The 26,253-nt window shown below is 38.3% G+C and overlaps 1 protein-coding gene across 11 annotated transcripts in view; it reads right to left on the reverse strand.

Moving 5' to 3' along the window:
* Positions 1-26,253, reverse strand: part of ODAD2 (outer dynein arm docking complex subunit 2) — a 164,405-nt gene that overhangs the window by 124,257 nt on the left and 13,895 nt on the right. For 9 of the 11 annotated variants that reach the window (XR_015139504.1, XR_015139503.1, XR_015139505.1 and 6 more), the window contains 4 exons: positions 26,057-26,193; positions 23,192-23,308; positions 10,981-11,177; positions 929-1,027 (listed from right to left, as the gene is read on the reverse strand). Coding sequence is in view for 6 of the 11 variants with exons in the window: in XM_086333863.1 (XP_086189989.1) it covers positions 929-1,027; positions 10,981-11,177; positions 23,192-23,308; positions 26,057-26,193 (550 nt within the window). In the remaining 5 variants the exon portion in view is untranslated. Of the gene's footprint in view, positions 1-928; positions 1,028-10,976; positions 11,178-23,191; positions 23,309-26,056; positions 26,194-26,253 lie in introns of all 11 variants that reach the window. The other 2 variants (XM_086333866.1, XM_086333865.1) reach the window with 1 other exon arrangement.

A 26,253-nucleotide genomic window follows, 5' to 3' on the forward strand; every position in this document is an offset into this window, starting at 1 on the left:
GATATGTCACTTTTATTGTCAAACTGAAAACTGGGTAAGAAGCTTAACAGTTGGTTTTCGACTAATGGCTGTTTTAATGAGAAATTACATATGTCACTTTAGAATTAGCAGAGCCATTGGTGATCAGTAAGTAAGGCTCAGAAAGATGACGATTTTGCTATGACAGAGGCAAGAGATTAGCTAAGAGTCCTGTTTTGCTACCATTCCCTGGGTTGGGAAGATCTCCTGGAGTGGGAAATGGCGATCCACTCCAGTATTTTGCCTGAAAAATCCCATGGACAGAGGAGCCTGGCAGTCTACAGTCCAAAGGGCTGTAAAGAGTTGAACATGACTGAGCAACTGAACACACATGCAGTTAACAGCTTTTTGCAGTTAACTGCTTTTTGCATTAAATATATGTGTTTACAAACAGTTAGCTAATACCAGTAGATCACTGTATTTAACTCCACATTAGGGACATACAGTTTTCTGGGGCAGAAGCCCACTGTACCCCTCTTTGCCTGGCCAAGCAATAAAGCTATTAATTTCTACTTTATCCCCCCAAAATAGCTCCACATTGAAAATTATCCTATATATTTAAAGAAACCCATTATTACCCTTCTTACAGCATTTCTACTATATCAGTATAGATATCATAAGACCCTAATGTGAAAGTAAAGCACCATTAACCAGTATTAACTAGCTGTTATGTAGGAGTGGCTTTAAAGAACTGATCCTCAAGTGGTAAAGAATCTGTTTGCAATTCAGGAGACTCAGAAGACATGGGTTCAATCTGCAGGTCGAGAAGATCCTCTGGAGAAGAAATGGCAACCCACTCCAGTATTCTTGCCTGGAGAATCCCATGGACAAAGAAGCCTACTGGGCTGCAGTCCATAGGGTCGCAAACAGTTGGACATGACTGAGCACGCACACGTTAATAGAAACTCACCGAATTAACTGTGCTCTTCCAGGTGAAACAGATGATCTGGACTTTTCAAGTTTTCCTCCATGTTTTTCTACTTGGGTGTCTCTTAGTGTATTTCTGCTCCTAAAGAAATATTAATTATATTAATTACTTTATGCTAATAGAATATTAAAAATATAAATGTGTACAAATATTCCATCATTATCATGCACCCAAATGATGTGTTTTCCTGACAGAGAATGACTATGAGTTTCAGTCTCATCTGACACCTGAGAGGTCCCTTCTGTCCTGTCCTGCAAGCAGAGCCATGAATTTTATATAATGGAGAAACACTTGTCCAATATTTCTTTGTGCCAGAAACAGGTCTTCACAGGTTGCTATCACTGGAAAGGTCCTTCAGTCTATGTCTTCTACCCTGAGTCCCAACTGCCTGTGTTCTCCTTGCCCACCCAACATCACAGCAGGGCCTGTGTCGATTTTCTGGACATTCTCAAGCTTAGTATACTTTTTGGAATATACTGGTTTGCATTAAATCCTTGTTTAGTAAATTCTTAACTGAAAAAAAAGTGAGCACATGGAAAAAGCAGTATTTTATAATTCATCCCCCAGTTAACAGATGAGCCCAAATACTTATCATTTTCAGACTCACCCTTTCAAAGAGAGCCACAAGGTCAAATACCCGCAAATCAGGGAGAATCAGAGGAGCAAGGTGTCTCACCTCCCACAAGTCTCCCCTCTCTCAGCTCTCTGAGTCTGTGTCCAAAATACAATCACCTGTGCTTCTTGGAATCCCTATAGGTGAGGGTCCCCACATGACCAGTAGGGAGCCCGTTCTTAATAGGGGACAACATGGAACACTAAAAATACACTGAAACTTGTAACCCATTTGCTAAAACTTCACAAAGTGCTCTAGGTGCTTCTGACTGCTTTGGTGTTGGCAACATTGGCCTTTATTCTTTGCTTTGGCACCAATTTACAAAGGGTCCTGAATGGAGCTGCTGCTGCTGCTGCTAAGTCGCTTCAGTCGTGTCCGACTCTGTGCGACCCCATAGACAGCAGCCCACCAGGCTCTGCCGTCCCTGGGATTCTCCAGGCAAGTACATTTCAGACTTTCATAAAACCAGTGTCCACTTTACTCAGGCCTGTCACATGTTTCAGATTTTATCCTTTTTATAGTATTCATTTAAAGTTCTCTTAATACACATGGTACCACCGCTATGAAGTTTCCCCTAATTAACTTCACATGATTTTATATTTTTTTAACTAATTTATTTAATTGGAAGCTAATTACTTTACATTATTGTAGCAGTTTTTGCCATACATCGACATGAATCAGCTATGGGTGCACATGTGTTCCCCATCCAGAACCCCCCTCCCACCACTGGTCATCCCAGGGCACCAGCCCTGAGCACCCCGTCTCATGTATCGAACCTGGACCAGCAATCCGCTTCACATATGATAATATACACGTTTCAACACTACCCTCTCAAATCATCCCACCCTTGCCTTCTCCCATTGAGTCCAAAAGACTATTCTTTACATCTGTGTTTCTTTTGCTGTCTCACATATAGGGTCATCGTTAACCATCTTTCTAAATTCCATATATATGCGTTAGTATACTGTATTGGTGTTTTTCTTTCTGACTGACTTCACTCTGTATAATAGGCTCCAGTTTCATCCACCTCATTAGAACTGATTCAAATGCATTCTTTTTAATGGCTGAGTAATACTCCATTGTGTATATGTACCACAGCTTCCTTATCCATTCATCTGCCGATGGACATCTAGGTTGCTTCCATATCCTGGCTATTGTAAACAGTGCTGCGATGAACAAGATGAACATTGTCTCTTTCAAATCTGGTTTCCTCAGTGTGTATGCCCAGCAGTGGGACTGCTGGGTCATATGGCAGTTCTATTTCGTTTTTTTAAGGCATCTCCACACTGTTCTCCATAGTGGATGTACTAGTTTGCACCAACAGTGTAAGGGGGTTCCTTTTTCTCCACACCCTCTCCAGCATTTATTGTTTGTAGACTTTTTGATGGCAGCCATTCTGACTGCCGTGAGATGGTACCTCATTGTGGTTTTGATTTGCATTTCTCTGATAATGAGCGATGCTGAGCATCTTTTCATGTGTTTGTTAGCCATCTGTATGTCTTCTTTGGAAAAATGTCTGTTTAGTTCTTTGGCCCATTTTTTGATTGGGTCATTTATTTTTCTGGAATTGAGCTGCAGGAGCTGCTTGTATATTTTTGAGATTAATTCTTTGTCAGTTGCTTCATTTGCTATTATTTTCTCCCATTCTGAAGGCTGTCTTTTCACCTTGCTTATAGTTTCCTTCGTTGTGCAAAAGCATTTAAGTTTACTTAGGTCCCATTTGTTTATCTTTGCTTTTATTTCCATTACTCTGGGAGGTGAGTCATAGAGGATCCCGCTGTGATGTATGTTGGAGAGTGTTTTGCCTATGTTCTCCTCTAGGAGTTTTATAGTTTCTGATCTTACATTTATATCTTTAATCCATTTTGAATTTATTTTTGTGTATGGTGTTAGAAAGTGTTCTAGTTTCATTCTTTTACAAGTGCTTGACCAGTTTTCCCAGCACCTCTTGTTAAAGAGATTGTATTTTCTCCACTGTATATTCTTGCCTCCTTTGTCAAAGATAAGGTGTCCTTAAGTGTGTGGATCTATCTCTGGGCTTTCTATTTCATTCCATTGATCTATATTTCTGTCTTTGTGCCAGTACCATACTGTCTTGATGACTGTAGCTTTGTAGTATAGTCTGAAGTCAGCCAGGTTGATTCCTCCAGTTCCATTCTTCTTTCTCAAGATTGCTTTGGCTATTTGAGATTTTTTTGTATTTCCATACAAATCGTGAAATTATTTGTTCTATTTCTCTGGAAAATACTGTTGGTAGGTTGATAGGGACGGCACTGAATCTATAGACTGCTTTGGGTAGTATACTCATTTTCACCATATTGATTTTACCAATCCATGAACATGGTATATTTCTCCATCTATTTGTGTCATCTTTGATTTCTTTCACCAGTGTTTTATAGTTTTCTATATATAGGTCTTTTGTTTCTTTAGGTAGATTTATTCCTAAGTATTTTATTCTTTTTGTTGCAATGGTGAATGGAATTGTTACCTTAATTTCTCTTTCTGTTTTCTGATTGTTAGTGTATAGGAATGCAAGGGATTTCTGTGTGTTAATTTTATATCCTGCAACTTTACTATATTCATTGACTAGCTCTAGTAATTTTCTGGTGGAGTCTTTAGGGTTTTCTATGTAGAGGATCATGTCATCTGCAAACAGTGAGAGTTTTACTTCTTCTTTTCCAATCTGGATTCCTTTTATTTCTTTTCTTCTCTGATTGATGTGGCTAAAACTTCCAAAACTATGTTGAATAGTAGTGGTAAGAGTGGGCACCCTTGTCTTGTTCCTGAATTTGGGGGAAATGCTTTCAATTTTTCACCACTGAGGATAATGTTTGCTGTGGGTTTATCATATATGGCTTTTATTTTGTTGAGGTATGTTCCTTCTATTCCTTCTGGAGGGTTTTTATCATAAATGGATGCTGAATTTTGTCAAAGGCCTTCTCTGCATCTATTGAGATAATCATATGGTTTTTAATCTGTCAATTTGTTAATGTGGTGTATCACAATGATTGATTTGCAGATATTAAAGAATCCTTGCATCCCTGGGATAAAGCCCACTTGGTCATGATGTATGATCTTTTTAATATGTTTTTGGATTCTGTTTGCTAGAATTTTGTTAAGGATTTTTGCATCTATGTTCAGTGATATTGGCCTGTAGTTTTCTTTTTTGTGGCATCTTTGTCTGGTTTTGGTATTAGGGTGATGGTGGACTCAGAATGGGTTTAGAAGTTTACCTTTCTCTGAAATTTTCTGGAAGAGTTTGCATAGGATAGGTGTTATCTCTTCTCTAAATTTTTGGTAGAATTCAGCTGTGAAGTCATCTGGTCCTGGGCTTTTGTTTGCTAGAAGATTTCTGATTACAGTTTTGATTTCTGTGCTTGTGATGGGTCTGTTAAGATTTTCTATTTCTTCCTGGTTCAGTTTTGAAAAGTTCCACTTTTCTAAGAATTTGTCCATTTCTTCCAAGTTGTCCATTTTATTGGCATATATTTGCTGATAGTAGTCTCTTACGATCTTTTGTATTTCTGTGTTGTCTGTTGTGATTTCTCCACTTTAATTTCTGATTTGATTCTTCTCCCTTTTTTTCTTGATGAGTCTGGCTAATGGTTTGTCTATTTATCTTCTCAAAGAACCAGCTTTTAGCTCTGTTGATTTTGGTTATGGTCTCCTTTGTTTCTTTTTCATTTATTTCTGCCCTGATTTTTATGATTTCTTTCCTTCTACTAACCCTGGGGTTCTTCATTTCTTCCTTTTCTAGTTGCTTTAGGTGTAGAATTAGTTATTTATTTGACTTTTCTCTTGTTTCTTGCAGTAAGCTTGTATTGCTATGAACCTTCCCCTTAGCACTGCTTTTACTGAATCCCATAGGTTTTGGATTGTTATGTTTTCATTTTCATTCGTTTCTATGCATATTTTGATTTTTTATTTCTTTTTTGATTTCCTCTGTGATTTGTTGTTTATTCAGAAGTGTATTGTTTAGCCTTCATATGTTTGTATTTTTAATATTTTTCCAGTAGTTGACATCTAATATTACTGCATTGTGATCAGAAAAGATGCTTGGAATGATTTCACTTTTTTTTAAATTTACAAAGGCTAGATTTAAGGCCCAAGATGTGGTCTATCCTGGAGAAGGTTCTGTGTGCACTTGAGCAAAAGGTGAAATTCATTGTTTTGTGGTGAAATGTCCTACAGACATCAATTAGGTCTAACTGGTCCATTGTATCATTTAAAGTTTGTGTTTCCTTGCTAATTTTCTGTTTATTTGATCTATCCATAGGTATGAGTTGGGTATTAAAGTCTCCCACTATTGTGTTACCATTAATTTCCCCTTTCATACTTGTTAGCATTTGTCTTACATATTGTGGTGTTCCTATGTTGGGTGCATATATATTTATAATCGTTATATCTTCTTCTTGGATTGACCCTTTGATCATTATGTAGTGTCCTTCTTTGTCTCTTTTCACAGTCTTTATTTCAAAGTCTATTTTATCTGATATGAGTATTGCTACTCCTGCTTTCTTTTGGTCTCCATTTGTGTGAAATATCTTTTTCCAGCCCTTCACTTGCAGTCTGTATGTGTCCCTTGTTTTGAGGTGGTTCTCTTGTAGGCAGCATATATAGGGGTCTTGTTTTTGTATCCATTCAGCCAGTCTTTGTCTTTTGGTTGGGGCATTCAACCCATTTACATTTAAGGTAATTATTGATAAGTATGATCCCGTTACCATTTACTTCGTTTTGGGTTCGAGTTTATAAAGCCTTTCTGTGTTTCCTGTCTATAGAAGATCCTTTAGCATTTGTTGAAGAGCTGGCTTGGTGATGATGAATACTCTCAGCTTTTGTTTGTCTGTAAAGCTTTTGATTTCTCCTTCATATTTGAATGAGATCCTTGCTGGGTACAGTAATCTGGGTTGTAGGTTTTTCTTTTTCATCACTTTAAGTATGTCCTGCCATTCCCTTCTGGCCTGAAGAGTTTCTATTGAAAGATCACCTGTTATTCTTATGGGGATCCCCTTGTGTGTTATTTGTTGTTTTTCCCTTGCTGCTTTTAACATTTGTTCTTTGTGTTTGATCTTCATTAATTTTATTAAAATGTGTCTTGGGGTGTTTCACCTTGGGTTTATCCTATTTGGGACTCTCTGGGTTTCTTGGACTTGGGTGGCTATTTCCTTCCCCATTTTAGGGAAGTTTTCAACTATTATCTCCTCAAGTATTTTCTCATGGCCTTTCTTTTTGTGTTCTTCTTCTGGGACTCCTATGATTCGAATGTTGGGGCATTTGACATTGTCCCAGAGGTCTCTGAGGTTGTCCTCATTTCTTTTTATTCTTTTTCTCTTTTTTCCTCTCTGCTTCATTTATTTCCACCATTCTATCTTCCACCTCACTTATTCTATCTTCTGCCTCGGTTATTCTACTGTTGGTTCCCTCCAGAGTGTTTTTGATCTCAGTTATTGCATTATTCATTATTGATTGACTCTTTTTTATTTCTTCTAGGTCCTTGTTAAACTTTTCTTGCATCTTCTCAATCCTTGTTTCCAGACTGTTTATCTGTAACTCCATTTTGTTTTCAAAATTCTGGATCATTTTTACTATCATTATTCTGATTTCTTTTTCAGGTAGATTCCCTATCTCCTCCTCTTTTGTTTGGTTTGGTGGGCATTTATCTTGTTCCTTTACCTGCTGAATATTTCTCTGCCTTTTCATCTTGTTTAGATTGCTATGTTTGGGGTGGCCTTTCTGTATGCTGGAAGTTTGTGGTTCCTCTTTATTGTGGAGGTTCCTCCCTGTGGGTGGGATTGGACGAGTGGCTTGTCAAGGTTTCCTGGTTAGGGAAGCTTGCATCAGTGTTCTGGTGGGTGGAGCTGGATTTCTTCTCTCTGGAGTGCAATGAAGTGTCCAGTAGTGAGTTTTGAGGTGTCTATAGGTTTGATGTGACTTTGGGCAGCCTGTATATTAATGCTTAGGGCTATGTTCCTGCACTGCTGGAGAATTAGCATGGTATGTCTTGCTCTGGAACTTGTTGGCTCTTGGGTGGAGCTTTGTTTCAGTGTAGGTATGGAGGCTTTTGGATGAGCTCTTGTCAATTAATGTTCCCTGGAGTCAGGAGTTTTCTCGTGTTATCAAGTTTTGGATTTAAGCCTCCTGCCTCCGGTTTTTCAGTCTTATTCTTACAGTAGCTTCAAGACTTCTCCATCCATACCACACCAATGATAAAACATCTAGGTTAATGGAGAAAAGATTCTCCACAGTGAGGGACACCCAGAGAGGTTTGCAGAGTTACATACAGAAGAGAAGAGGGATGAGGGAGATAGAGGTGACCAGGAGGAGAAGAGGAGGAATCAAAAGGGGGGAGAGCAATGTAGCCAGTAATCAATTCCCTATGTGCTCTCCACAGGCTGGAACACCCAGAAAGGTTCACTGAGTTACACAGAGAAGAGAAGAGAGAGAAAGGAGAGATGACCAGGAGGAGAAGAGGGGGAGTTAAAAGGAGAGAGACAGATCTAGCCAGTAATCAGTTCCCTAAGTGTTCTCCATAGCCCAGAATATCCAAAGAGATTCACAGCACTGGGTAAAGAAGAGAAAGGGGAGGGAGGAGATAGAGGTGACCTGGGGGAGAAAAAGGAAAGTCAGAGGGAGAGGGCAATCAAGCCAGTAATCACACACCTAAGTAAAAATGGGTACTGAAGATTGGATTCTTAAAGGTACAAAATTGATAACAAATAACAAAAAGCAAAGATTAAAAATCTAGAGTAGAGGTTAGACTCTCAAAAATACAATAGTAAAAATACAAAACAAAATCACAAAAAATAATTTAAAATATATATGAAATTTGCTTTAAAAATAGGGTCTTTTTTGTCAAGGTAATAGCAGGCTATAAAAATGAAAATTAAAGGAGTAATAAAGGGCTTTAAAAGATGCTTACTTCTTGGAAGAAAAGTTATGACCAACCTAGACAGCATATTGAAAAGCAGAGACATTACTTTGCCAACAAAGGTCTGTCTAGTCAAGGCTATGGTTTTTCCAATGGTCATGTATGGATGTGAGAGTTGGACTGTGAAGAAAGCTGAGTGCCGAAGAATTGATGCTACTGAACTGTGGTGTTGGAGAAGGCTCTTGAGAGTCCCTTGGACTGCAAGGAGATCCATCCAGTCCATTCTGAAGGAGATCAGCCCTGGGATTTCTTTGGAAGGAATGATGCTAAAGCTGAAACTCCAGTACTTTGGCCACGTCATGCGAAGAGTTGACTCATTGGAAAAGACTCTGATGCTGGGAGGGATTGGGGCAGGAGGAGAAGGGGACGACAGAGGATGACATGGCTGGATGGCATCACTGACTCGATGGACATGAGTCTGGGTGAACTCCGGGAGTTGGTGATGGACAGGGAGGGCTGGCGTGCTGCGATTCATGGGGTCACAAAGAGTCGGACACGACTGAGCAACTGAACTGAACTTAACTGAAAGGGCTTAAAAATAAATTTATTTTTTTAATTAAAAAATGATAATAGTAAAATATATCTAGGAATTTCTCTAGAGCTGTTGTGGGTAGTATGGGGTCAGTTCAGTTTCAGATAGTTCCTTGTTCCAGCTTATACTTCTTCTCAAGGCCTACAGGCCCCTTCCAATGTAGTAGGTGCTAACTATAGGGTTTTAATCTGTTGCACCTGTCACTTTGTTTATTTTGGCTTCTTCTGTTTGCAAGTCTCTTCAGTGTCTAGTTTCCGCTCTGACACAAGGGGGTGGAGGTGGTCACTTATTTAGGCTCACTTGTTCAATTGTGCTGTGGGGAGGGAGTAACACTGCAAACAAATATCACTGGTGTGTGTAGGGAGCGCTCACAGTGTCTGGGCCACAGTGGGTTTGCCCCCATTCACGGAATGTGTGCCTTTGCAGTCTACACTGCTCAAGCTCCAGGTTGCTTGGCAGGGGAACTATCTAAAGCAGGCCCTGGGTTGTATGCACTTCCCAGGTCTAAGCCACTCAGGTTCAGGTTCTCGGGTACTCCACAAAGGCACAGACTCAGTTGGGCCTGTGTTCTGTGCCCTTCCCAGGTCCAAGCAGCTCAGGCAAAAAGGTGCTTGGCAAGTGCACTCTCCCCAAGTGTGTCTTATCTCCTCCCCTGTCCCAGCTGCTCTGTTTCCTGGGTGCACAGTGGGAGCGCTGTCTCAGGTGTGCTGTGTGTCTCCTTTAGGGAGCTGATCACTGGCTGCAACCTTCCTGGTGGATGTCAACCGTCCAGGATCTCAGGAAGACTTGGTTAGCAACTGGGAGCCTGCTCACAGTTTGGTAGAGAATGCCATCGCGGGCAGAGATTGCCCCTTGCTGGCTCTGGCTGCCGCCCACCTGCCTCTCTGCCTCCAGTGGGAGATGGGCTTGTCTGCAGCCAGCTAGCTCTTCTTTGGTATTCACTCAGTCCTTTGTTCTGTGAGCAGCCTGGCAGTGCCTTAGGTTAGAGCTTTTTGTGGGAAAGTTCTCTCTCTCACACGCTTTCTTTTTTTTCTCTCTCTGGCTATCCCACAGTTTGGGTTGCTATCTCACATTAGCTCCCTCAGATTGCCCTCAGGGCATTCAGGCCTGGTCCTTAACCTAAGCAATACAGCCTGTGCCTCCCTGTTCAGCCCCCACTTGCTGGTGGCAGATGCGAGCGTCTGGGCTACTTCTCTGCTGGGAGTTGTAGTTAGGCACGTAATCTGTGGGTTTTATTTATTTATTTTTTCCTCCCAGTTATGTTGCCCTCTGAGATTCTAAAACTCCCCTTAGACCTGCCACTGAGAGGGTTTCCTGATGTTTGGATACTTCTCCTTCTTCACGACTCCCTCCTAGCATGGGTATCCGTCCCTAACTCTTTTGTCTCTCTTTTTATCTTTTATATTTTATCCTACCTCCTTTTGAAGACAATGGACTGCCTTTCCAGGTGCCTGATGTCCTCCACCAGTATTCAGAAGTTGTTTTGTGGAATTTTCTCAGTGTTCAAATGATCTTTCAATGAATTTGTGGGGGAGAAAGTGGTCAGGAGACCACTTTCCTATTCCTCCACCATCTTAGGACTGCCTCCTGATTTTATATTTAATCACATAATTTAACACTACTTAATCAGGTCCCTACCACAATGTTTACATTCCCCCATGAGATTCCTCCATGTGTTTTATCATCATTTTCATTTGTTATTTGCCCTGACTCACCAACCACATGAAAGTGAATTGTGCTCTCCTTCCATGGTCCTCTGTACACAAACCCAGTTTGATGTCAAATCTTTCTTCTTGGAACATGAAGAGGGGAAAAGGGAACCAACCTGTAATTACTTTGGAGGGAGGTGTATGTATATACTATGTATTTTCCTCCAGTGAAATGAAGTTATGTGAAAAGTTAGATAAACATGTGGTAGGGAAGTATGTATCAGAAAACCCATTACGTTAATATCTACCTACTCTTTGGAACTGACACTGGTCCTCCAGTTTAAACTTGGCTCCAATCTCTTGGTCAGTTGACTCCTTCCCAGGTTAATTCGGTTCTTCTCCTGTGTACTCTTGCGGGAAGTAACACTAGCTTTGTGTGTAATGGCCACTTCCTCCTTAGGTGCCTCATTAGGCTGATCCTTTTGTGGTTGTTCACTGAATTTAATTTCCTTCAATTAATAAAAAAAATATAAAAAGAGCGTATTTTTATAATGATACTGTTTCTGAATTATCTCATGCTATCTGAAAATTCACCACCCTGGTGATAAATTCAAGATGTCTCAAGATGCTCTAACTTGTGTTGCTTAGCAACACAAATTGAATCTGGACAACTTCAAGACTAAGCCCTCTACTGGAGTTAGGCTGACAGTAATGGGATGATCCTAAACTCACAGCTCTTAAGCAGCCCACACAGATACTGCAGCAGGGCTGGATTGACTCACTCCTCACCACCACCTGAAAAAAATTATACTCAAACCCTATAAAGGCTGAGATGCATCTTAGTCAAATTGCTGAGACCAAGGATAAAGAGATCATCTTGCAGGTAGCTAGAAACTGAAGACACTTTATAGACAGAAGAAGAAACATAACAATTAAAATACACTTCTCATCAGAGACAATGCAATCCAGAAGACAAGGGAGGGATACAGTTAAGGTGATGAAAAGGGAAAAAATTCACATCCTCTCAACTCAAAATTCTATACAGAGGGAAAAAAATCTTTTGAAAATAAGGATAAAATAGACATTCACAGATGAAGAAAAGCTGAGAGAATTCATTATCAGAAAGACCTAGGATAAAAATTGTTCATGGAGCTCTTCAGTCAGAAGGAATCTCATACTACACAGAACATGGATCTACATAGAATAATGCTAAAATGATAAAAATAAATATAAAAGACTCATTGTGGTGAGGGGTTACCACACCACATATGTTACTAGTAACCACATGTTGTTACTAGTAACAACAACATGTTACTAGCATGTTGAAGTAAAATTCATGACTACAATAGTACAAAGGACTGGGAGTGGCATTTGAAGCCACTTGTAAGGTTCTTAGACTAGTGGTAAAACTGTAAAATATTGTTCCAAGGCACACTCTATAAATTAGAGACATATATGCCCAAGTGAGATACTTTTAAAAAGTAGCACAACTGATGAACTAATAGCATAAATAAAATGGAATCATTTCTAAAAGTTCAATTAATCCAAAAGGGGAAGAATAAAAGGAGACAAGGAATAAATGACACTAATAAAAGCAAATAGCAAAATAGTAAATGTAATTTAACTCTATCAGTAGGAACTTTAAATGAAAGTGATTTAAAGACTTCAATTAAAAGAACTCATCACATTGGACGTAAAAGGAAAACCTAACTATTTGTAGTCTAAAAGAAACCACTTTATATATAAAGGTATAAATACATTATAAGTAAAAGGCTGAAGAAAAATATTCTATGAAATCGAGAATCAAAGCAGAAATGCCTATATTAGACATTAGACAATCAGACAAAAAGGGACTTCAAAACAAATAATATTATCAGAGGTAAAGAGAGAGACACACAATGACAGAGCCAATTACCACCCAATTCTAATTATGTTCACAATAGAATTTCAAAAGACATAAAGCAGAAATAGAACAGGAAAAACAGATAAATCCACAATTAGGAAACTTCAAAACTCCCCTCTCAGAAATCAACAAAGTGAGCAAAACAAAACTTAATAAGAATATAAAAGACCTGAGGAAAACTATCAACCACCTGAATGTAACTGACATTTACGGAACACACCACACACAGCAGCAGAAAACACATTCTTCTCAAAAGCACAAGGAAAAGTCCACCAAACTGACCAAATTGTAAGCCATAAAACAAACATCCACAAATTTAAAAGAACTGGAATCATATAAAACACTTTCTCTTAATAAAATGGACATAAGCTAGAAACTCGTAAAAAGATATGTGGAAAATCTTCAGATATATTGATTTGCATGAAAACATAGAGTCTCTGGGAGACAGTTCACATGGTGCTGTTAAAGAAACTCACAGCATAAAATTTCATATTAAAAAATATAGGTCTCAAACCAATTCCTAAGCTTCCAACTCAAGAAATTAAATAAGAGCAAATTAAGCTTAAAGAGATCAGAAGAAATAAAAGTATAAGAGCAGAAATAAAATAAAGTAGAAAGAAAACAATAAAGAAAATCAATGAAACAAATAATTGTTCTTTGAAAAGACCAGTAAAATTGATCACTTTTTTCCAGATGAGTTAAGAACAAAAAGAAGATATAAGTGACCAATATTAGGCATGAAAGATGGATCCTTTAGAGAGCAAATCCTCTAGACATCAGAAGACAATAGTGGAGTAGTATTTGATGTCAATACATTAGGTAAGTTAGACAAAATGTACAAATTCATTGAAAGCTATGAACCACAAATGCTTAGCAAGAGAAAGAAATATCAATAGTTCTGTATCTATTAAAGAAATAAAATTCTCAACATAAACCCTTTCAACAACGAAACCTTCAAGTAGAGATGGCTTCCTTGGTAAACTCTACCAAACATTAACAAAGAAATAAGACTCAATCTATATGAAGAATTCCAGAAAGAAGAAAAGTAGTGAATACTTCCAAATTCATTTGTGGCCACATTACCCAGATACAAAAACCAGACAAAGACATTAAAAGATAACTACTAAGCCACATCCTTCATGACTATAGATACAAAAATCCTCAGTAAAATATTATCAAATTACGTTTAACAACGCTAAACAGGGTAAGAGATCGTGACCAAGTTGGAATTATCCTGGGATTCAATATTAGTTCAACATTCAAAAATCAATGACCATATCAACAGAATAATTATGTGATCATCTCAAGAGATGCAGTAAAATCACCACCTCCAAGCAGGAATGGACTCATTTCCCATGGTGTAAGTTGAGGCCTCATGGGAAGCATGTCCTCCTGGCCAGGTGAGTGTAAGCAGAGACGCAGTGGGGAGACCAAACTTCTACTCACTGCCCAGTGGTGTTGAGGCACCCTACACCACCAGGTTCCCAATGGAGTCTAAGCGAGGAACTTGGATTTTTACATGCACTTTGCAGTACCCCAGACCTACACCATGAAGCCTACACTTAGAGAAATCCTGCTAAAACAAGACTGCCATAAAATACAAAGTTTCATAATATAATCCAAAAATGTCCAAGACACAATGTCAAAAAAATCACTCACCATACCAAGAACAAGGAAATGTCACAACCTGAATGAGAAAGGACGTTGAATAATTGATGCTTATACCAAGATAAAATAGATGATGGAATAATCTCAAACAGATGTCGGAGTAAGATTTTAAAGTAGCCATCGTAAAAATGCTTCAACAATCAATAATAAGACTTGAAACAAATGAAAAATTCGAAAGTTTCAGCAAATAAATAGATGATATAAAGAAGAACCAAATAGAAATTTTGAAATTTAAATTTACAAACCAAAATAACTCCCTGGATAGTTTGGCAACAGGATGGAGAAGAGAGAACCTGTGAACTTGAGGACAAACAATAGAAATTACCCAGTTTGAACCACAAAGAGAAAATACATTGGAAAAATAAATAAATAAACAGAGCCTCAAGATCTGTGGGACAGTAGAAAAAAATCCAACATTCATGTTATCAGAGCACCAGAAGGAGAGGAGAAAGAAGGTCAGACTCTAAGAATGTCAGAAGTTTTCCCCAACTTGGAAAAAGACATAAATGTAAGATTCAAGAAGTTGAGCAAACCCTAAACAGAATAAACCCAAAGAAATTCCTATCAAGAGACATAATAATCTAACTCCATAAAACCAAAGTCAAGGAAAAGTAACAGCAATGAGAGAGAAAAAACATTTTACCTATAAGACAGAAACAATTAAGAACAGATTTCTCATTAGAAAACATGGAGGCCAGAAAGACTGGAAACATTTTCCAAGTGTTGAAAATAAAGAACTGTCAACACAGAATACTATATACAGTGGAAGTATTCATTAGGAATAAAGGGGGATTTTCAAGATGTTCTCAAATAAAGGAAAACAAAGAGAATTTGTCACCAACAGACCTACCTCCAAAGAATAAGAAGTTCTGAAACAGAAAGGATATGATAAGGAAATTGGCAACACCAGAAAGGAAGGAAAGAATCAGAGAAAGAATAAAAGCATGGGTAAACACAAAAGACTTGCATCCTCCTCTTGAGTTTTCTAAATGATGTTTGATGGCTGAAGCACAAATTATAACATTGTCTAATACAGTTTATCAATGTGAAGGAAACAAAGACAAATATAAATGAGAGAGGGTATAGGGACTTAAACGAAGACATGGTTTCTATACTTTACTCAGGTGGTAAAATATCAAACCAGTATATTATGACAAATTATGTATAACACAATATCTACAACAACCACCAAAAACTCTACACGAATAGATATACCTAAATACTATGGAAAAATCAAAATGGTATTTTAAAAAAATGTTCAAGTAAGCCAAAGAAGACCAGGAAAAAGAAAAAGATAAGCAAAACAGAAAACAGAAGGAAAAAACAGAAAATAAAACTAAGCTGGCAGACTTAAGCCCTGATATCAATAAGTAAAAGTAAATAATCTAGGGACTTCTCTAGTGATCTAGTTAAGAATCCACCTGTCAATGCAGGGACATGGCTTCAATTCCTGGTCCAGGAAGATCCCACACGCTGCAGAGCACCTAAGCCCATGTGCCACAACTACTGAGCCAGCATTCTAGGGTTCAACAACGGAAACCATCGGAATGCGAAGCCCTCACACAGCAACTAGGGAGTAGCCCTACTCACAGAAACTAGAGAAAGCCTGGGCTCAGCAACAAAAACCCATCACAGCCAAAAATGAAAGAATGAATGAAAACAAATAGGCTTTTTAAAGTAAATGATCTAAACACACCATGGATATGATACATCGATATATAGTTTCAGAAAGTGGATTTTTAAAATGACTCAACTATATGTTATTCACAAGAAACTCACTTCAAATATAATGATATAGGTAGCTTGAAAGTAAAAGAAGGGGAAAAGATATACCATGCAAACATTAGTTAAAAGAAAGCCAGGGGTACCTATATGAATAGTAGATTAGCCTTCAGAAAAAAAAGAAAATCATCAAAGACAGAAAGGGACATGACATAATGATAAAATAGTCAATCAAGAAAACGTAATCCTAAATGTGTATACAGAACTGCATATACAAAAACAGAACTAAGAGGAGAAACAGACAAATCTACAATTATAGTTGGAGGATTTCAAATCCCTCTCAAAACTGATAGAAAATCAGCAAGGATATGAAGAATTCAACCACACCAAAAACCAAATTTATAAAGTTGTTCAGAGTTTGTTCTCCAAATACAGTGGAATCAAACTAATAATGAACCATGTAATGGGAAAATCTAACACTAAGTAACAAACTGCTAAATAATCATGGGTCAAAGAGGAAGCCTCAAGGAAAAAAAAATTATGAGGTACAGTTGACTTAAGGGAATTGTTTTAAATACAAAAACTGAATGAAAATGATTAGAATAAAACACCGAAATGTGTGACAGGTGGGAAGTTCTGCAAGGAAAATTTACAGCACTAAATACTCACCTAGAAAGGAAGAAAGCTCTCAAATCAAGACTCGAAGCTGTTACCCTAAGAAACTAGAAAAAGAAGAGCAATGTAAACTCAAAACAGGCAGAAGGATATAAAAGCAGACACATCTCTGAAGTGTCAAAGCTTTGCTGAGAGCAGGAAAGTGGAGTGTTCCCAACATCTTACCACTGCCATGCCTGAGAGAGGTGCTCACTGTGTCTGAGAGACAAAATGTCAGAATGTGTGTCCAAAAGACAAACAGCTTCTCTACAGATGAATGTAGACGGAAGAGAATTCTTTATCCTAATATTAGTCATACCCAAAATCACCAAAATTCCTTTCAATGCAAGTATGACTAGATTAAATGTATGGTTTTAAAAAAAAGCTAGAGAAGAGTAAATGAAACCAAAAGTGACTTCTTTGAGAGAACTGAGTAAAATGATGGACTTCTAGCCAGATGGATCAAGAAAAAAATAAAACACAATGATTAATATCAGGCACGAGACAGGTAACAATAGTTACAGCTTCTACAGTTGTTAAAAGGTTAACAAAAGAATACTATAAACAAGTTTATACCAATCAGTTCAACAACTTTAGATACAAGGGATACACATTCCTTTAAAAACCACCTAGCAAGCACCCTCAAGAAGAAACATAACCTGAAAGGCCCGATAACTAGTAAGTACATCATATTTGTAGTTAGAAACCTCTCCACAGTGAACACTCCAGGCCCAGATGGCGTCACTGGTGAATTCTACACAACAGTTAACACAGGACACCAATTCTAAGCATTCTTCCAGAAAACTGAATAGGAGTTAGAATCTTCCAACTCATTCTATAAGGCCAGTATTAATCTGATACTCAAACCAGACAAAGATATTGAAGAAAAGAAATCTACACATTGATAATCCACACATTGATAATCCTAAACAGATGCAAAACTTCTTGATAAAATGTTAGCCAATTAAAAATTTAAAATAAATAAATAAAAAGGGTAATACACCCTGCACAAATGTAGTCCCAGAAATGTAAGGCTGGTTTCTCTTTCAAAAATCAATATAATTAACCAAGTTAAACTAAAAAATAAAATAAAATGATTAACGCAATAGGTACAGAAATATCATTTGATAAAATCCAACATCCAATCCTAATAAAGTTCTCAACAACTTTGATAGAGGGGAACTTCCTCAACCTTATAAATTTCATCTATGAAAAGCTGACAGGTGACAATAATTAAAAACTGAAAGTTTTCCCTTTACCACAAGGAACAAGAAACCACGTCTACTCAGTTCTGTACTGGAGGTTCCAGCTAGTGCATTAAGGAAAGAAAAAGAAATAAAATGATGGAAATTGGAAAGGAAGCGGTAAAATGATCTTTATTCAGAGACAATATGATCATCTATGTAGAAAACCCCTCAGAATCTACAAACCAGACAAAACTATTAAGTGACTTTAGCAAGGTTTCAGGATATGAAATCAGTATACAAAAGTGTATTTTATATACTAGCAACAAATAACCAGAAATTGAAACCTTAAAACTATTGTTTAACAATAGCCCCGAAATAGGAAATATTTACAGATGGTTCACAAGAGGTGTGCAAGACGTGTGTTGTAAGTTACAAAACAGTGCGGAGAGAAACTGAGTAAGATGGAGAGACACGCTGAGTAACATTAAACAGGGAGAAACACTGAGTTCCACGATCTGGAAACTCCAATATTGTTAAGATGTCAGTTCTTAAATTGATTTATAGATTCAATACAGTATCATTCATAAATCCTTAGGGGTTTTTATGAAAAAACTGACAAGCTGACTATAAAATTCGAATGGACGTGCAGAAGATACATAATAGCTGGCAACTCTGAAGAACAGCAGCAACATTGGAGGAGTGACGATACCTGAACCGAGACTGACTGACGACAGTAACCAAGACAGCGTGGCTCTGATACAAAAATAAACAGATCGGTGGAATAGAAATACACCCATACAAATGGACAACTGGGCAAAGAAAGGACAATTCTTTTTCAACAAATGATGCTGGAACCATTAGGTGTCTGCATGCAGAAGAAAAAAATGAACTCTGATCCATACCTCACAGCATGTACAAAAAATATATTACACCGGATCATACGCCTAGATATAAAACCTAACATTTAAAAACTTTTAGAAAAAAAAAAACACTGGAGAAAATCTTTGTGACACTGGGATTTGGTAAAGCTTTATTACCTACAACACTCTAAAAAATTAGTAAGTTGGACTTCATCAAAATTGAGGACATTTGTTCTTTGAAGGACTTTTTGGAGAATAAAATGACAAGCCACCACCTGGGAGGAAATATTTGACGAATCCTATCTCTGAAAGAAAATATAAGCTTATATGTATGTGTGTATGTAGGTAGGTAGGTAGGTATATATCTCACAACTAAATAATAAGAAATTAAAAAAAAATAAGAAATGGGCAAAAGATCTGAATATATACTTTACCACTTAAGATATATGAATCACATTCAATAAGCATATAAGAAGATGCATTCAAGAAGTGCAAATTAAAATTCAATGAGATAGTGCTAAGTCGCTTCAGTCGTGTCCGACTCTGTGTGACCCCATAGACGGCAGCCCACCAGGCTCCCCCGTCCCTGGGATTCTCCAGGCAAGAACACTGGAGTGGGTTGCCATTTCCTTCTCCAATGCATAAAAGTGAAAAGTGAAAGCAAAGTCTCTCAGTCATGTCCGACTCTTAGCGACCCCATGGACTGCAGCCTTCCAGGCTCCTCCGTCCATGGAATTTTCCAGGCAAGAGTACTGGAGTGGGGTGCCATTGCCTTCTCTGCAGTGAGATGGTGGTACACACCTATTAGAGAAAGTCTAAAATAAAGGAATGACAGTACCACTCATTGACAAATATGTGGCACAGCTGTCAGTCTGGTGCACAGAGTGGATGGAAAATGTTACAATCACTGGCAAGCAGTTTACCAATTGTTTAAAAAGTTAAACATATAACCGCCACATAACCTTGCCATTTCGGTCCTACGTTTTACCCAAGAGAAATGAAAGAATATGGTCTGAAAAAATATAAACACCCAAAACAAAACATTAAAAATTTGAAAGCTTAAATTTTAAAGATTTACACAATGTTTGGAAGACAAAGTAAAGGTGTATTTCCAGAAAGTGGCGTGCGGTATATGAGAGAAAAGAAAATCAGAAGATCAACCTCAGAGGCCCCAAAATCCAACTAGAATCTCATAAAGAGAACAAGGAGAACAGAGAGGGAAAAAATGATTAAAGATGTAATACAAAAAATATTTTCCAGTTCTAAAAGACATATGTCATCATTAATGAAAAACAGACACGAGCACCAACCATATCATCATGAAAATTACAGAACATCAGGGATAAGAGAAAATCCTACAGACTCATTATATGAGCAAAGCCAAAACAAACAGGTCACATAGGAAAATGCCTTTAAAATTCTAAGAAAAAAATTATTTTGAAACTGTCATTATAGAAACAACAACTAAGAGAGAAGAATAAAGATATTTTCAAACATGCTAACCCTCAATTTTTCTCCTCCTATGTGCCTCTTTTACTCAGGAAGCACTACCAAAATGATGGGGTACACCAAGAAAAAGAAAACGCATGAGACAATAAAGGCCATATATGGAAAGCCCACAACTAACATCACGTTCAACAGCAAAAGCCTGAAAGCATTTCCCCTAAGATCAGGAGTAAGACAAGGAATCTACTTTGGCCACTTCTATTCAGCATAGTTCTGAGAGTTCTAGCCATGGAATTTGGTAAGAAAAAGAAATTTAAAACATCCAAATTGGAAAAGAAAATGTAAACTATCTCTGTTCACAGATGACATGATCTTAGACGTAGAAAAACCTAAAGATTCAAAAGAAACTGAATTAAATAAATTTGGCAAATTAGCTGGATTCAATTTTGAATTTCACATTCCAACATTACTTCTGATTTTAACACTCAAATATCAGTTGTATTTCTATATGCTAAGCAGCGGACAATCAAAAAGGAAATGAAGAAAACAACTCTATTTGCAATAGCATCAAAGAGAATAAAATACTTCGGGATAAATTTAACTAAAAAGACAAAAGACTTACATGAAAACTACAAAATACTGCTGAAAGAAGTTAAAGTAGACATAAACAAGTAGGAAAACATTCCACATTTGTAGGTTAAAAGATAATATTATTAAGATGACAATACTATACAAAGCAATCTACAGAGTCAATACAATCCCTATGAAAATCTCAATGATGTTTTTCTCAGAAATAGTAAAACCAAGACTAAAATTCACACAGAAAGTCAAGGGACCCCAAATAACCAAAAAACGGTCTTGAAAAAACAAGGACAAAGTTTGAGGATTCATACTGCCTGATTTCAAAACTAACAGAAAGCTATGATAGTCAAGAGTATGGGACTGGTATACAGATACACATACAGACTGATGGGATTGGATTGAGAGCCCAAAAATAAACCTTGAAATTTTTAGTTAATTAATTTTTAATGAGGATGACAAGACCATTCAGTGGGGGAAGAATAATCTCTGAAACAAATGGTGCTGGGAAAACCGAACATCCATGTGCAAAGGAGTGAAGGTGGACCCTAATGTTATACATAAAACCTAACTCCAGACGAATCAAAGACCTAAACTTGAGAGAACTAAAACAAAAAATTGTAGAAAGGTAGAAAAGTTAAGGGCAAATCTTTATTATGACAGATTTAGCAATGGTTCCTTAAATATGATACCAAAAGCACAAGTAACAAAAGAAAAAATATAAATTAGACTTTATCAAAATTTAAAATATTTATATACCAAAGGGCACTATCAAGATGAATATAAAGATAACCCACAGAAAAGGGGAAAACATTTGCAAACCTTCTAATAAAGAATTAATATCCACAATATATAAAGAACTCTAGCTCAAAAATGAGACAATTTTATAAAATGGACAAAGGATTTGAACAGACATTTCTTCAAAGAAGATATACAAATCACTAATAAGCACATGAAAATATGCTCAACATCATTAATTATTAGGGAAATGCAAATCAAAACCACAGTGGGATACACCATGTTCACACTTACTAGGATATCTATAGTAAACACAAATACACAAAAATATCAGATGTTGGTGAGGACGTAGAAAAGCTGGAATCTTCATACACTGCTATTGGGAATGTAAAATGATTCAGCGGATGTGAAAACAGCTTGGTGGTTCCTCTAAAAGTTAAATATAATTACCACATAAGCCAGAAAATCAACCCTGATGTGTACACCCAAAAGAACCGAAAACAGGGACTCAAAGAGATACTTGTACACCAATATTCATAGTATTTTTCACAATAACCAAAGGTAGAAAACCCAGTGTTCATCAAAAGATGAACAGAGAAACAAAATTTGGTATATACATAAATGGAATGTCATCCAGCCATAAAAAGGAATGATGTTCAGATACAGGCACGTCACAGATGAACCTTGAAAACATTATGGTATGTGAAATATACTAAACACAAAAGGACAAATATTGTGTGATTCCACTTATATGAAATATGTAGAATATGTAAATGCATAGACACAGAAAGTAGATTAGAGTTTACCAAGAGTTGGGGGAGAAGGAAGGAAGAGTTACTGCTTAATGGAGTTATTGCTTAGTTCCAGATGATGAAGATGATCTGGAAATAGTAGTAACGGTTGCACAGCTTTGTGAATGTACTTCATGCCACTGGATTGTACACTTAAAATGGTTAACACAGCACATTTTATATTTTATGTATATATGTGTTTTATGACAATAACAACACCACCAATGGAAAACCAGGGTCCAGGAAACCGGTGATCAAAGACCAGGAAATAAAAAGAATTCATGAAATGATGACAAGGGGCCATGCTAGGCTAAATGACAACAGTCTGGCAAGAAAACAGCAGAAGCAGCAGCATCAGAAACACAATGAGCCTGACCAATGAGCTCTTGAGGGGGCGTCTATAGAGTTGCCATCAGCCTGAGAATCAGCCCAGAACATAAGTGGATCATGTTAGTATTCTTAGAATTTTGTTTTCTACCTACATCAGCTTCAACCAAAATTTTATTTCACAAAATATCACATTGACTGATTTCTTTGTTCAGCACTATTTTACAAACCATGGAAGACATAAACAGTGTTCTTATACACATGTAGTTGACACACTTTTCAAGGCAATCCAACTAGGTAGTAATCATACGATTCCCGGAAAGGATGAAAATAATCAAAACATGTAGGCTTCGTTACCAGGACTGAGTCCTTTGTTCTCAGTGTAATTAATTCAAAATGGAAAATGAAAAAGTCCTATTTAGAAAGCACTTTGAAATATCATTCCTGTCACCTAAAGAAAACCAGAAATATTCTTAAATTGCTACATTTACAACATGTATTACTTTATACTATATTGTGGAAAACACTCCAATAATTGAAAGTACTGTCCAAAACAATGCAGCATTAGTCCCCAATTTTTTATACTACAGAAAGTTGCAGCCAAAAACTATAACGATATAAAAGTTCAAAAGAGACTGTAAAACTTACCTGTTTAGACATATTTTCTGAAAATATTGCTGATTTTTCTTTTAAAAGTGTGACAAGGTCTTTATAAATTTCTCCTTTTCTTTCATAATTAATTTGCCCTTCATCATCTGTTTTGCCCTTTGGAAGAAAAAGTTTGATGCTGTAATTAATGGACTAGCAACATAAGAATCTGATCAATAAATCACAACCCAACCACAAGTAATGTTTTCTTCTCTAAAGGATCCATGTGCTTGTCTTTACACATGAAACATGCAGGCAAACCCTTCCCTCTTAATGTAATGTAAATTCATTTATGTATTCACTCATTCAGCAAGCCTTTACCAAGGGCCTCCTAGACACACAGGGCTTCTAGACACACATGGCTCGCTGCTTCAGCAGAGACCTGAAAGCCCCTTCCCTCTACTCTTCTGTCCTGTGAAAATGCATTACGACTTCATGAGACTTTGACGAAGTCATAAAGGCCTCTGAGGTGAGAATGTTACCACACAAAAGCCTATGTTTCTGTTGGTCACACCCTGCTCTTATTCTGTGTGGAGTATGATTACTATAGGCTCATTTTTCAGGGGTCTGACCTCCGTGTACCATCTGTCCCTCTTCCCTTGGCCTCTGTCTGTCTTTCTTGTCTCTTTCCTTTCCTGTTCCTATACCATACACACACACATATACACACACATACACAATACACTGTAGTGTGTTACATATATAACTGTGTCTCTCTCTCTGTGTGTATATATATACATATAAAACTGTGTGTGTGTGTATATATGTAACTTCCCAGGTGGCTCAGACAGCAATGGAGGAGACCTGAGTTAGATTCCTTGGGTCAGGAAGATCCCCTGGAGAAGGTAAAGGTAACCACTCCAGTACTCTTGCCTGGAGATTATGTGGACAGAGGAGCCTGGTGGGCTCAGTCCACGGGGTCACAGAGTTGCACACCACCATATATATATACACACACACATACACATATATATATGTAAAGTGAAAGTGTTAGTTGCTCAGTCATGTCTGACTCTTTGTCGTGTCCTCTGGAGGAGGATTGCCATTCCCTCCTCCAGGGGATCTTCCCAACACAGAGATCGAACCAACATCTGCTGCATTGCAGGGGGATTTTTTTTTACTGACTGAGCCATCAGGGGAGCCCCCTGTGTGTACGTATATATGTATATATATACACACATATATAACATAGTTATACATATCGACTGTAGTGTCTAATACATTTCCTTGTGATTACTGAACAGCTTCAGTTCCTTGTCTTCCATTTATTAAGCTGAGGAACACCCGGATATTTCCATATCGAACCAAGTTGTATATGCATCAACAGCCTTTTATAGAAGCAAAGGCTCCTCACCCCACTCTGGAAGGCCAAAGAAAAGCATTCCTCTTTTTTTCTCAATCTCTTATTTTCCAATTGGATATTCTGCTTTTCTATTAATAAAAACAAACTGAAAGCAAAATCATATTTAGGTTGTCTGCTTCCTCTGTGCCGAAACAAGCCCAGGGTTGCACTGACAAGATGAGCACTGAAAGGCAGGTTAGAAGACATGCCTCCTGCCACTAAGAACACGGCACCGCATCTCAATACCCACCCAGGCCGAGGCATGAGCACTCTCCAAACAGTCCTCTGGAAAGGCTGGGTCCCCATTAAGGAGTTGGATCCTCCCTGCAGAATTTTGCTGTGAGGCCCAAGTTTACATGAAGACAGTGAGGTCAGGACTTTGCAGAGAAGAAAGCTGAGTTGCTCCTTCCAGCCAAGTTGAGTACATATGTGTGGGCCTCAACATCCAGGGTTTAATCCAGAAGATTCAGAAGGCCATGTGCCACCTCCCTCAGGTGGAGGGCCACCCACCCACACTTTGCTGACACTCGGGCCGAAGTCTGTAGAGCTGTTTCTTCATTGCCAAGCCGGCTGAATTTCCGTCAGCAAGAGGGGAGAGGTTGCAGGGGAGGCTGGAAGAGGTAGGAGGGACTTGCTCCCTCCCACGTCCTCTCAGAGTCACCCAGCAACGGCCCCTCACCCCACAGTGGCAGTTGCTTCCAGTAGCAACAGTTGGTTCTAGTTTCTGGGGTCTTTTCCCAGAGGCCCAGAACCAGGCTCATCAGGATCCCTCAGAAACACCAGCAACAGCTGCTGGGGCCCCTCCTCAGAGACCCAGCTCTGTCAAATCCTACTCAGCCCCTGAGATGCCAGTAAGAGTGGCAGCACCACTCTTCAGGGGCCCCAGCTGGTTTCAGGGAGATACCTGGGCTCCGAGGGAACCAGCACTGCCTGGAGGTGCCTGTTCTGCAAACGTGTGAGCCCCAGCTCTGTGGGGACCCTCTGAGCATCTAAGGGACCACCACCAAATGCAAGCAGGGCCCGCTCTTCAGAGGCGTAAGTCCCAGTTCCGTGCAGGCGCTGTCCTGAGATGCTGAGGTCCCAGCACAGCCTGGAAGCCCCTCCCTGGGTAGCAGGGTCCCCTCTGAGGGAGCCCATCCTCTGTGGACCCCTTCCTCTCTTTTGTTAGTCCCGTCAGTGCTAAGGACAGAAGCCGGTTACGGCTTTCGTTACCTTGGAGCTCCTTTTTTGACTTATTTTTTTCCCTCTAATACTTGTATCATTATTCAGCAAACTGATCATGTTAAAGAGGTTTTAGTTTTAGATAGCAGAATGGGTCACTATGAAGGCCACTTCCTAGAACGCTGACTTGAGGACCTGTAGGGGACACTGAGGCAGCAAACACAGCAAAGGGATCTGCTTGAATCCCACAGGACAACCCTTCAATTGCCTGGTTTTGGGGTTCAATCCTGGAGACGTGCCTGCACTCACAAATCAACCTCAGGAGTAAAGTAAATACTAGTTTTTTTAAATAAATTACTTACACCATTTAAAAACACTCCTTCTTTGCTGCAAGTAACGCACAAAGTTTCAGCATCGTGAGGTTTCACCAGCACATAACAAATTTCACCTTTAATCTGTCTCCAAGGTGGGGCTCGACATCCATTTGAAAATTCATAATCTGAAAGCAATTATCACACAAGTAAAAGGAGCTCCTTAACCTCAACTTGTAACATAGCTT

Source organism: Bos grunniens, chromosome 13 (assembly GCF_055505025.1).
Source record: "Bos grunniens cultivar Pamir isolate PY7600 chromosome 13, Bosgru_T2T1.0, whole genome shotgun sequence".
Taxonomy (NCBI): domain Eukaryota; kingdom Metazoa; phylum Chordata; class Mammalia; order Artiodactyla; family Bovidae; genus Bos; species Bos grunniens.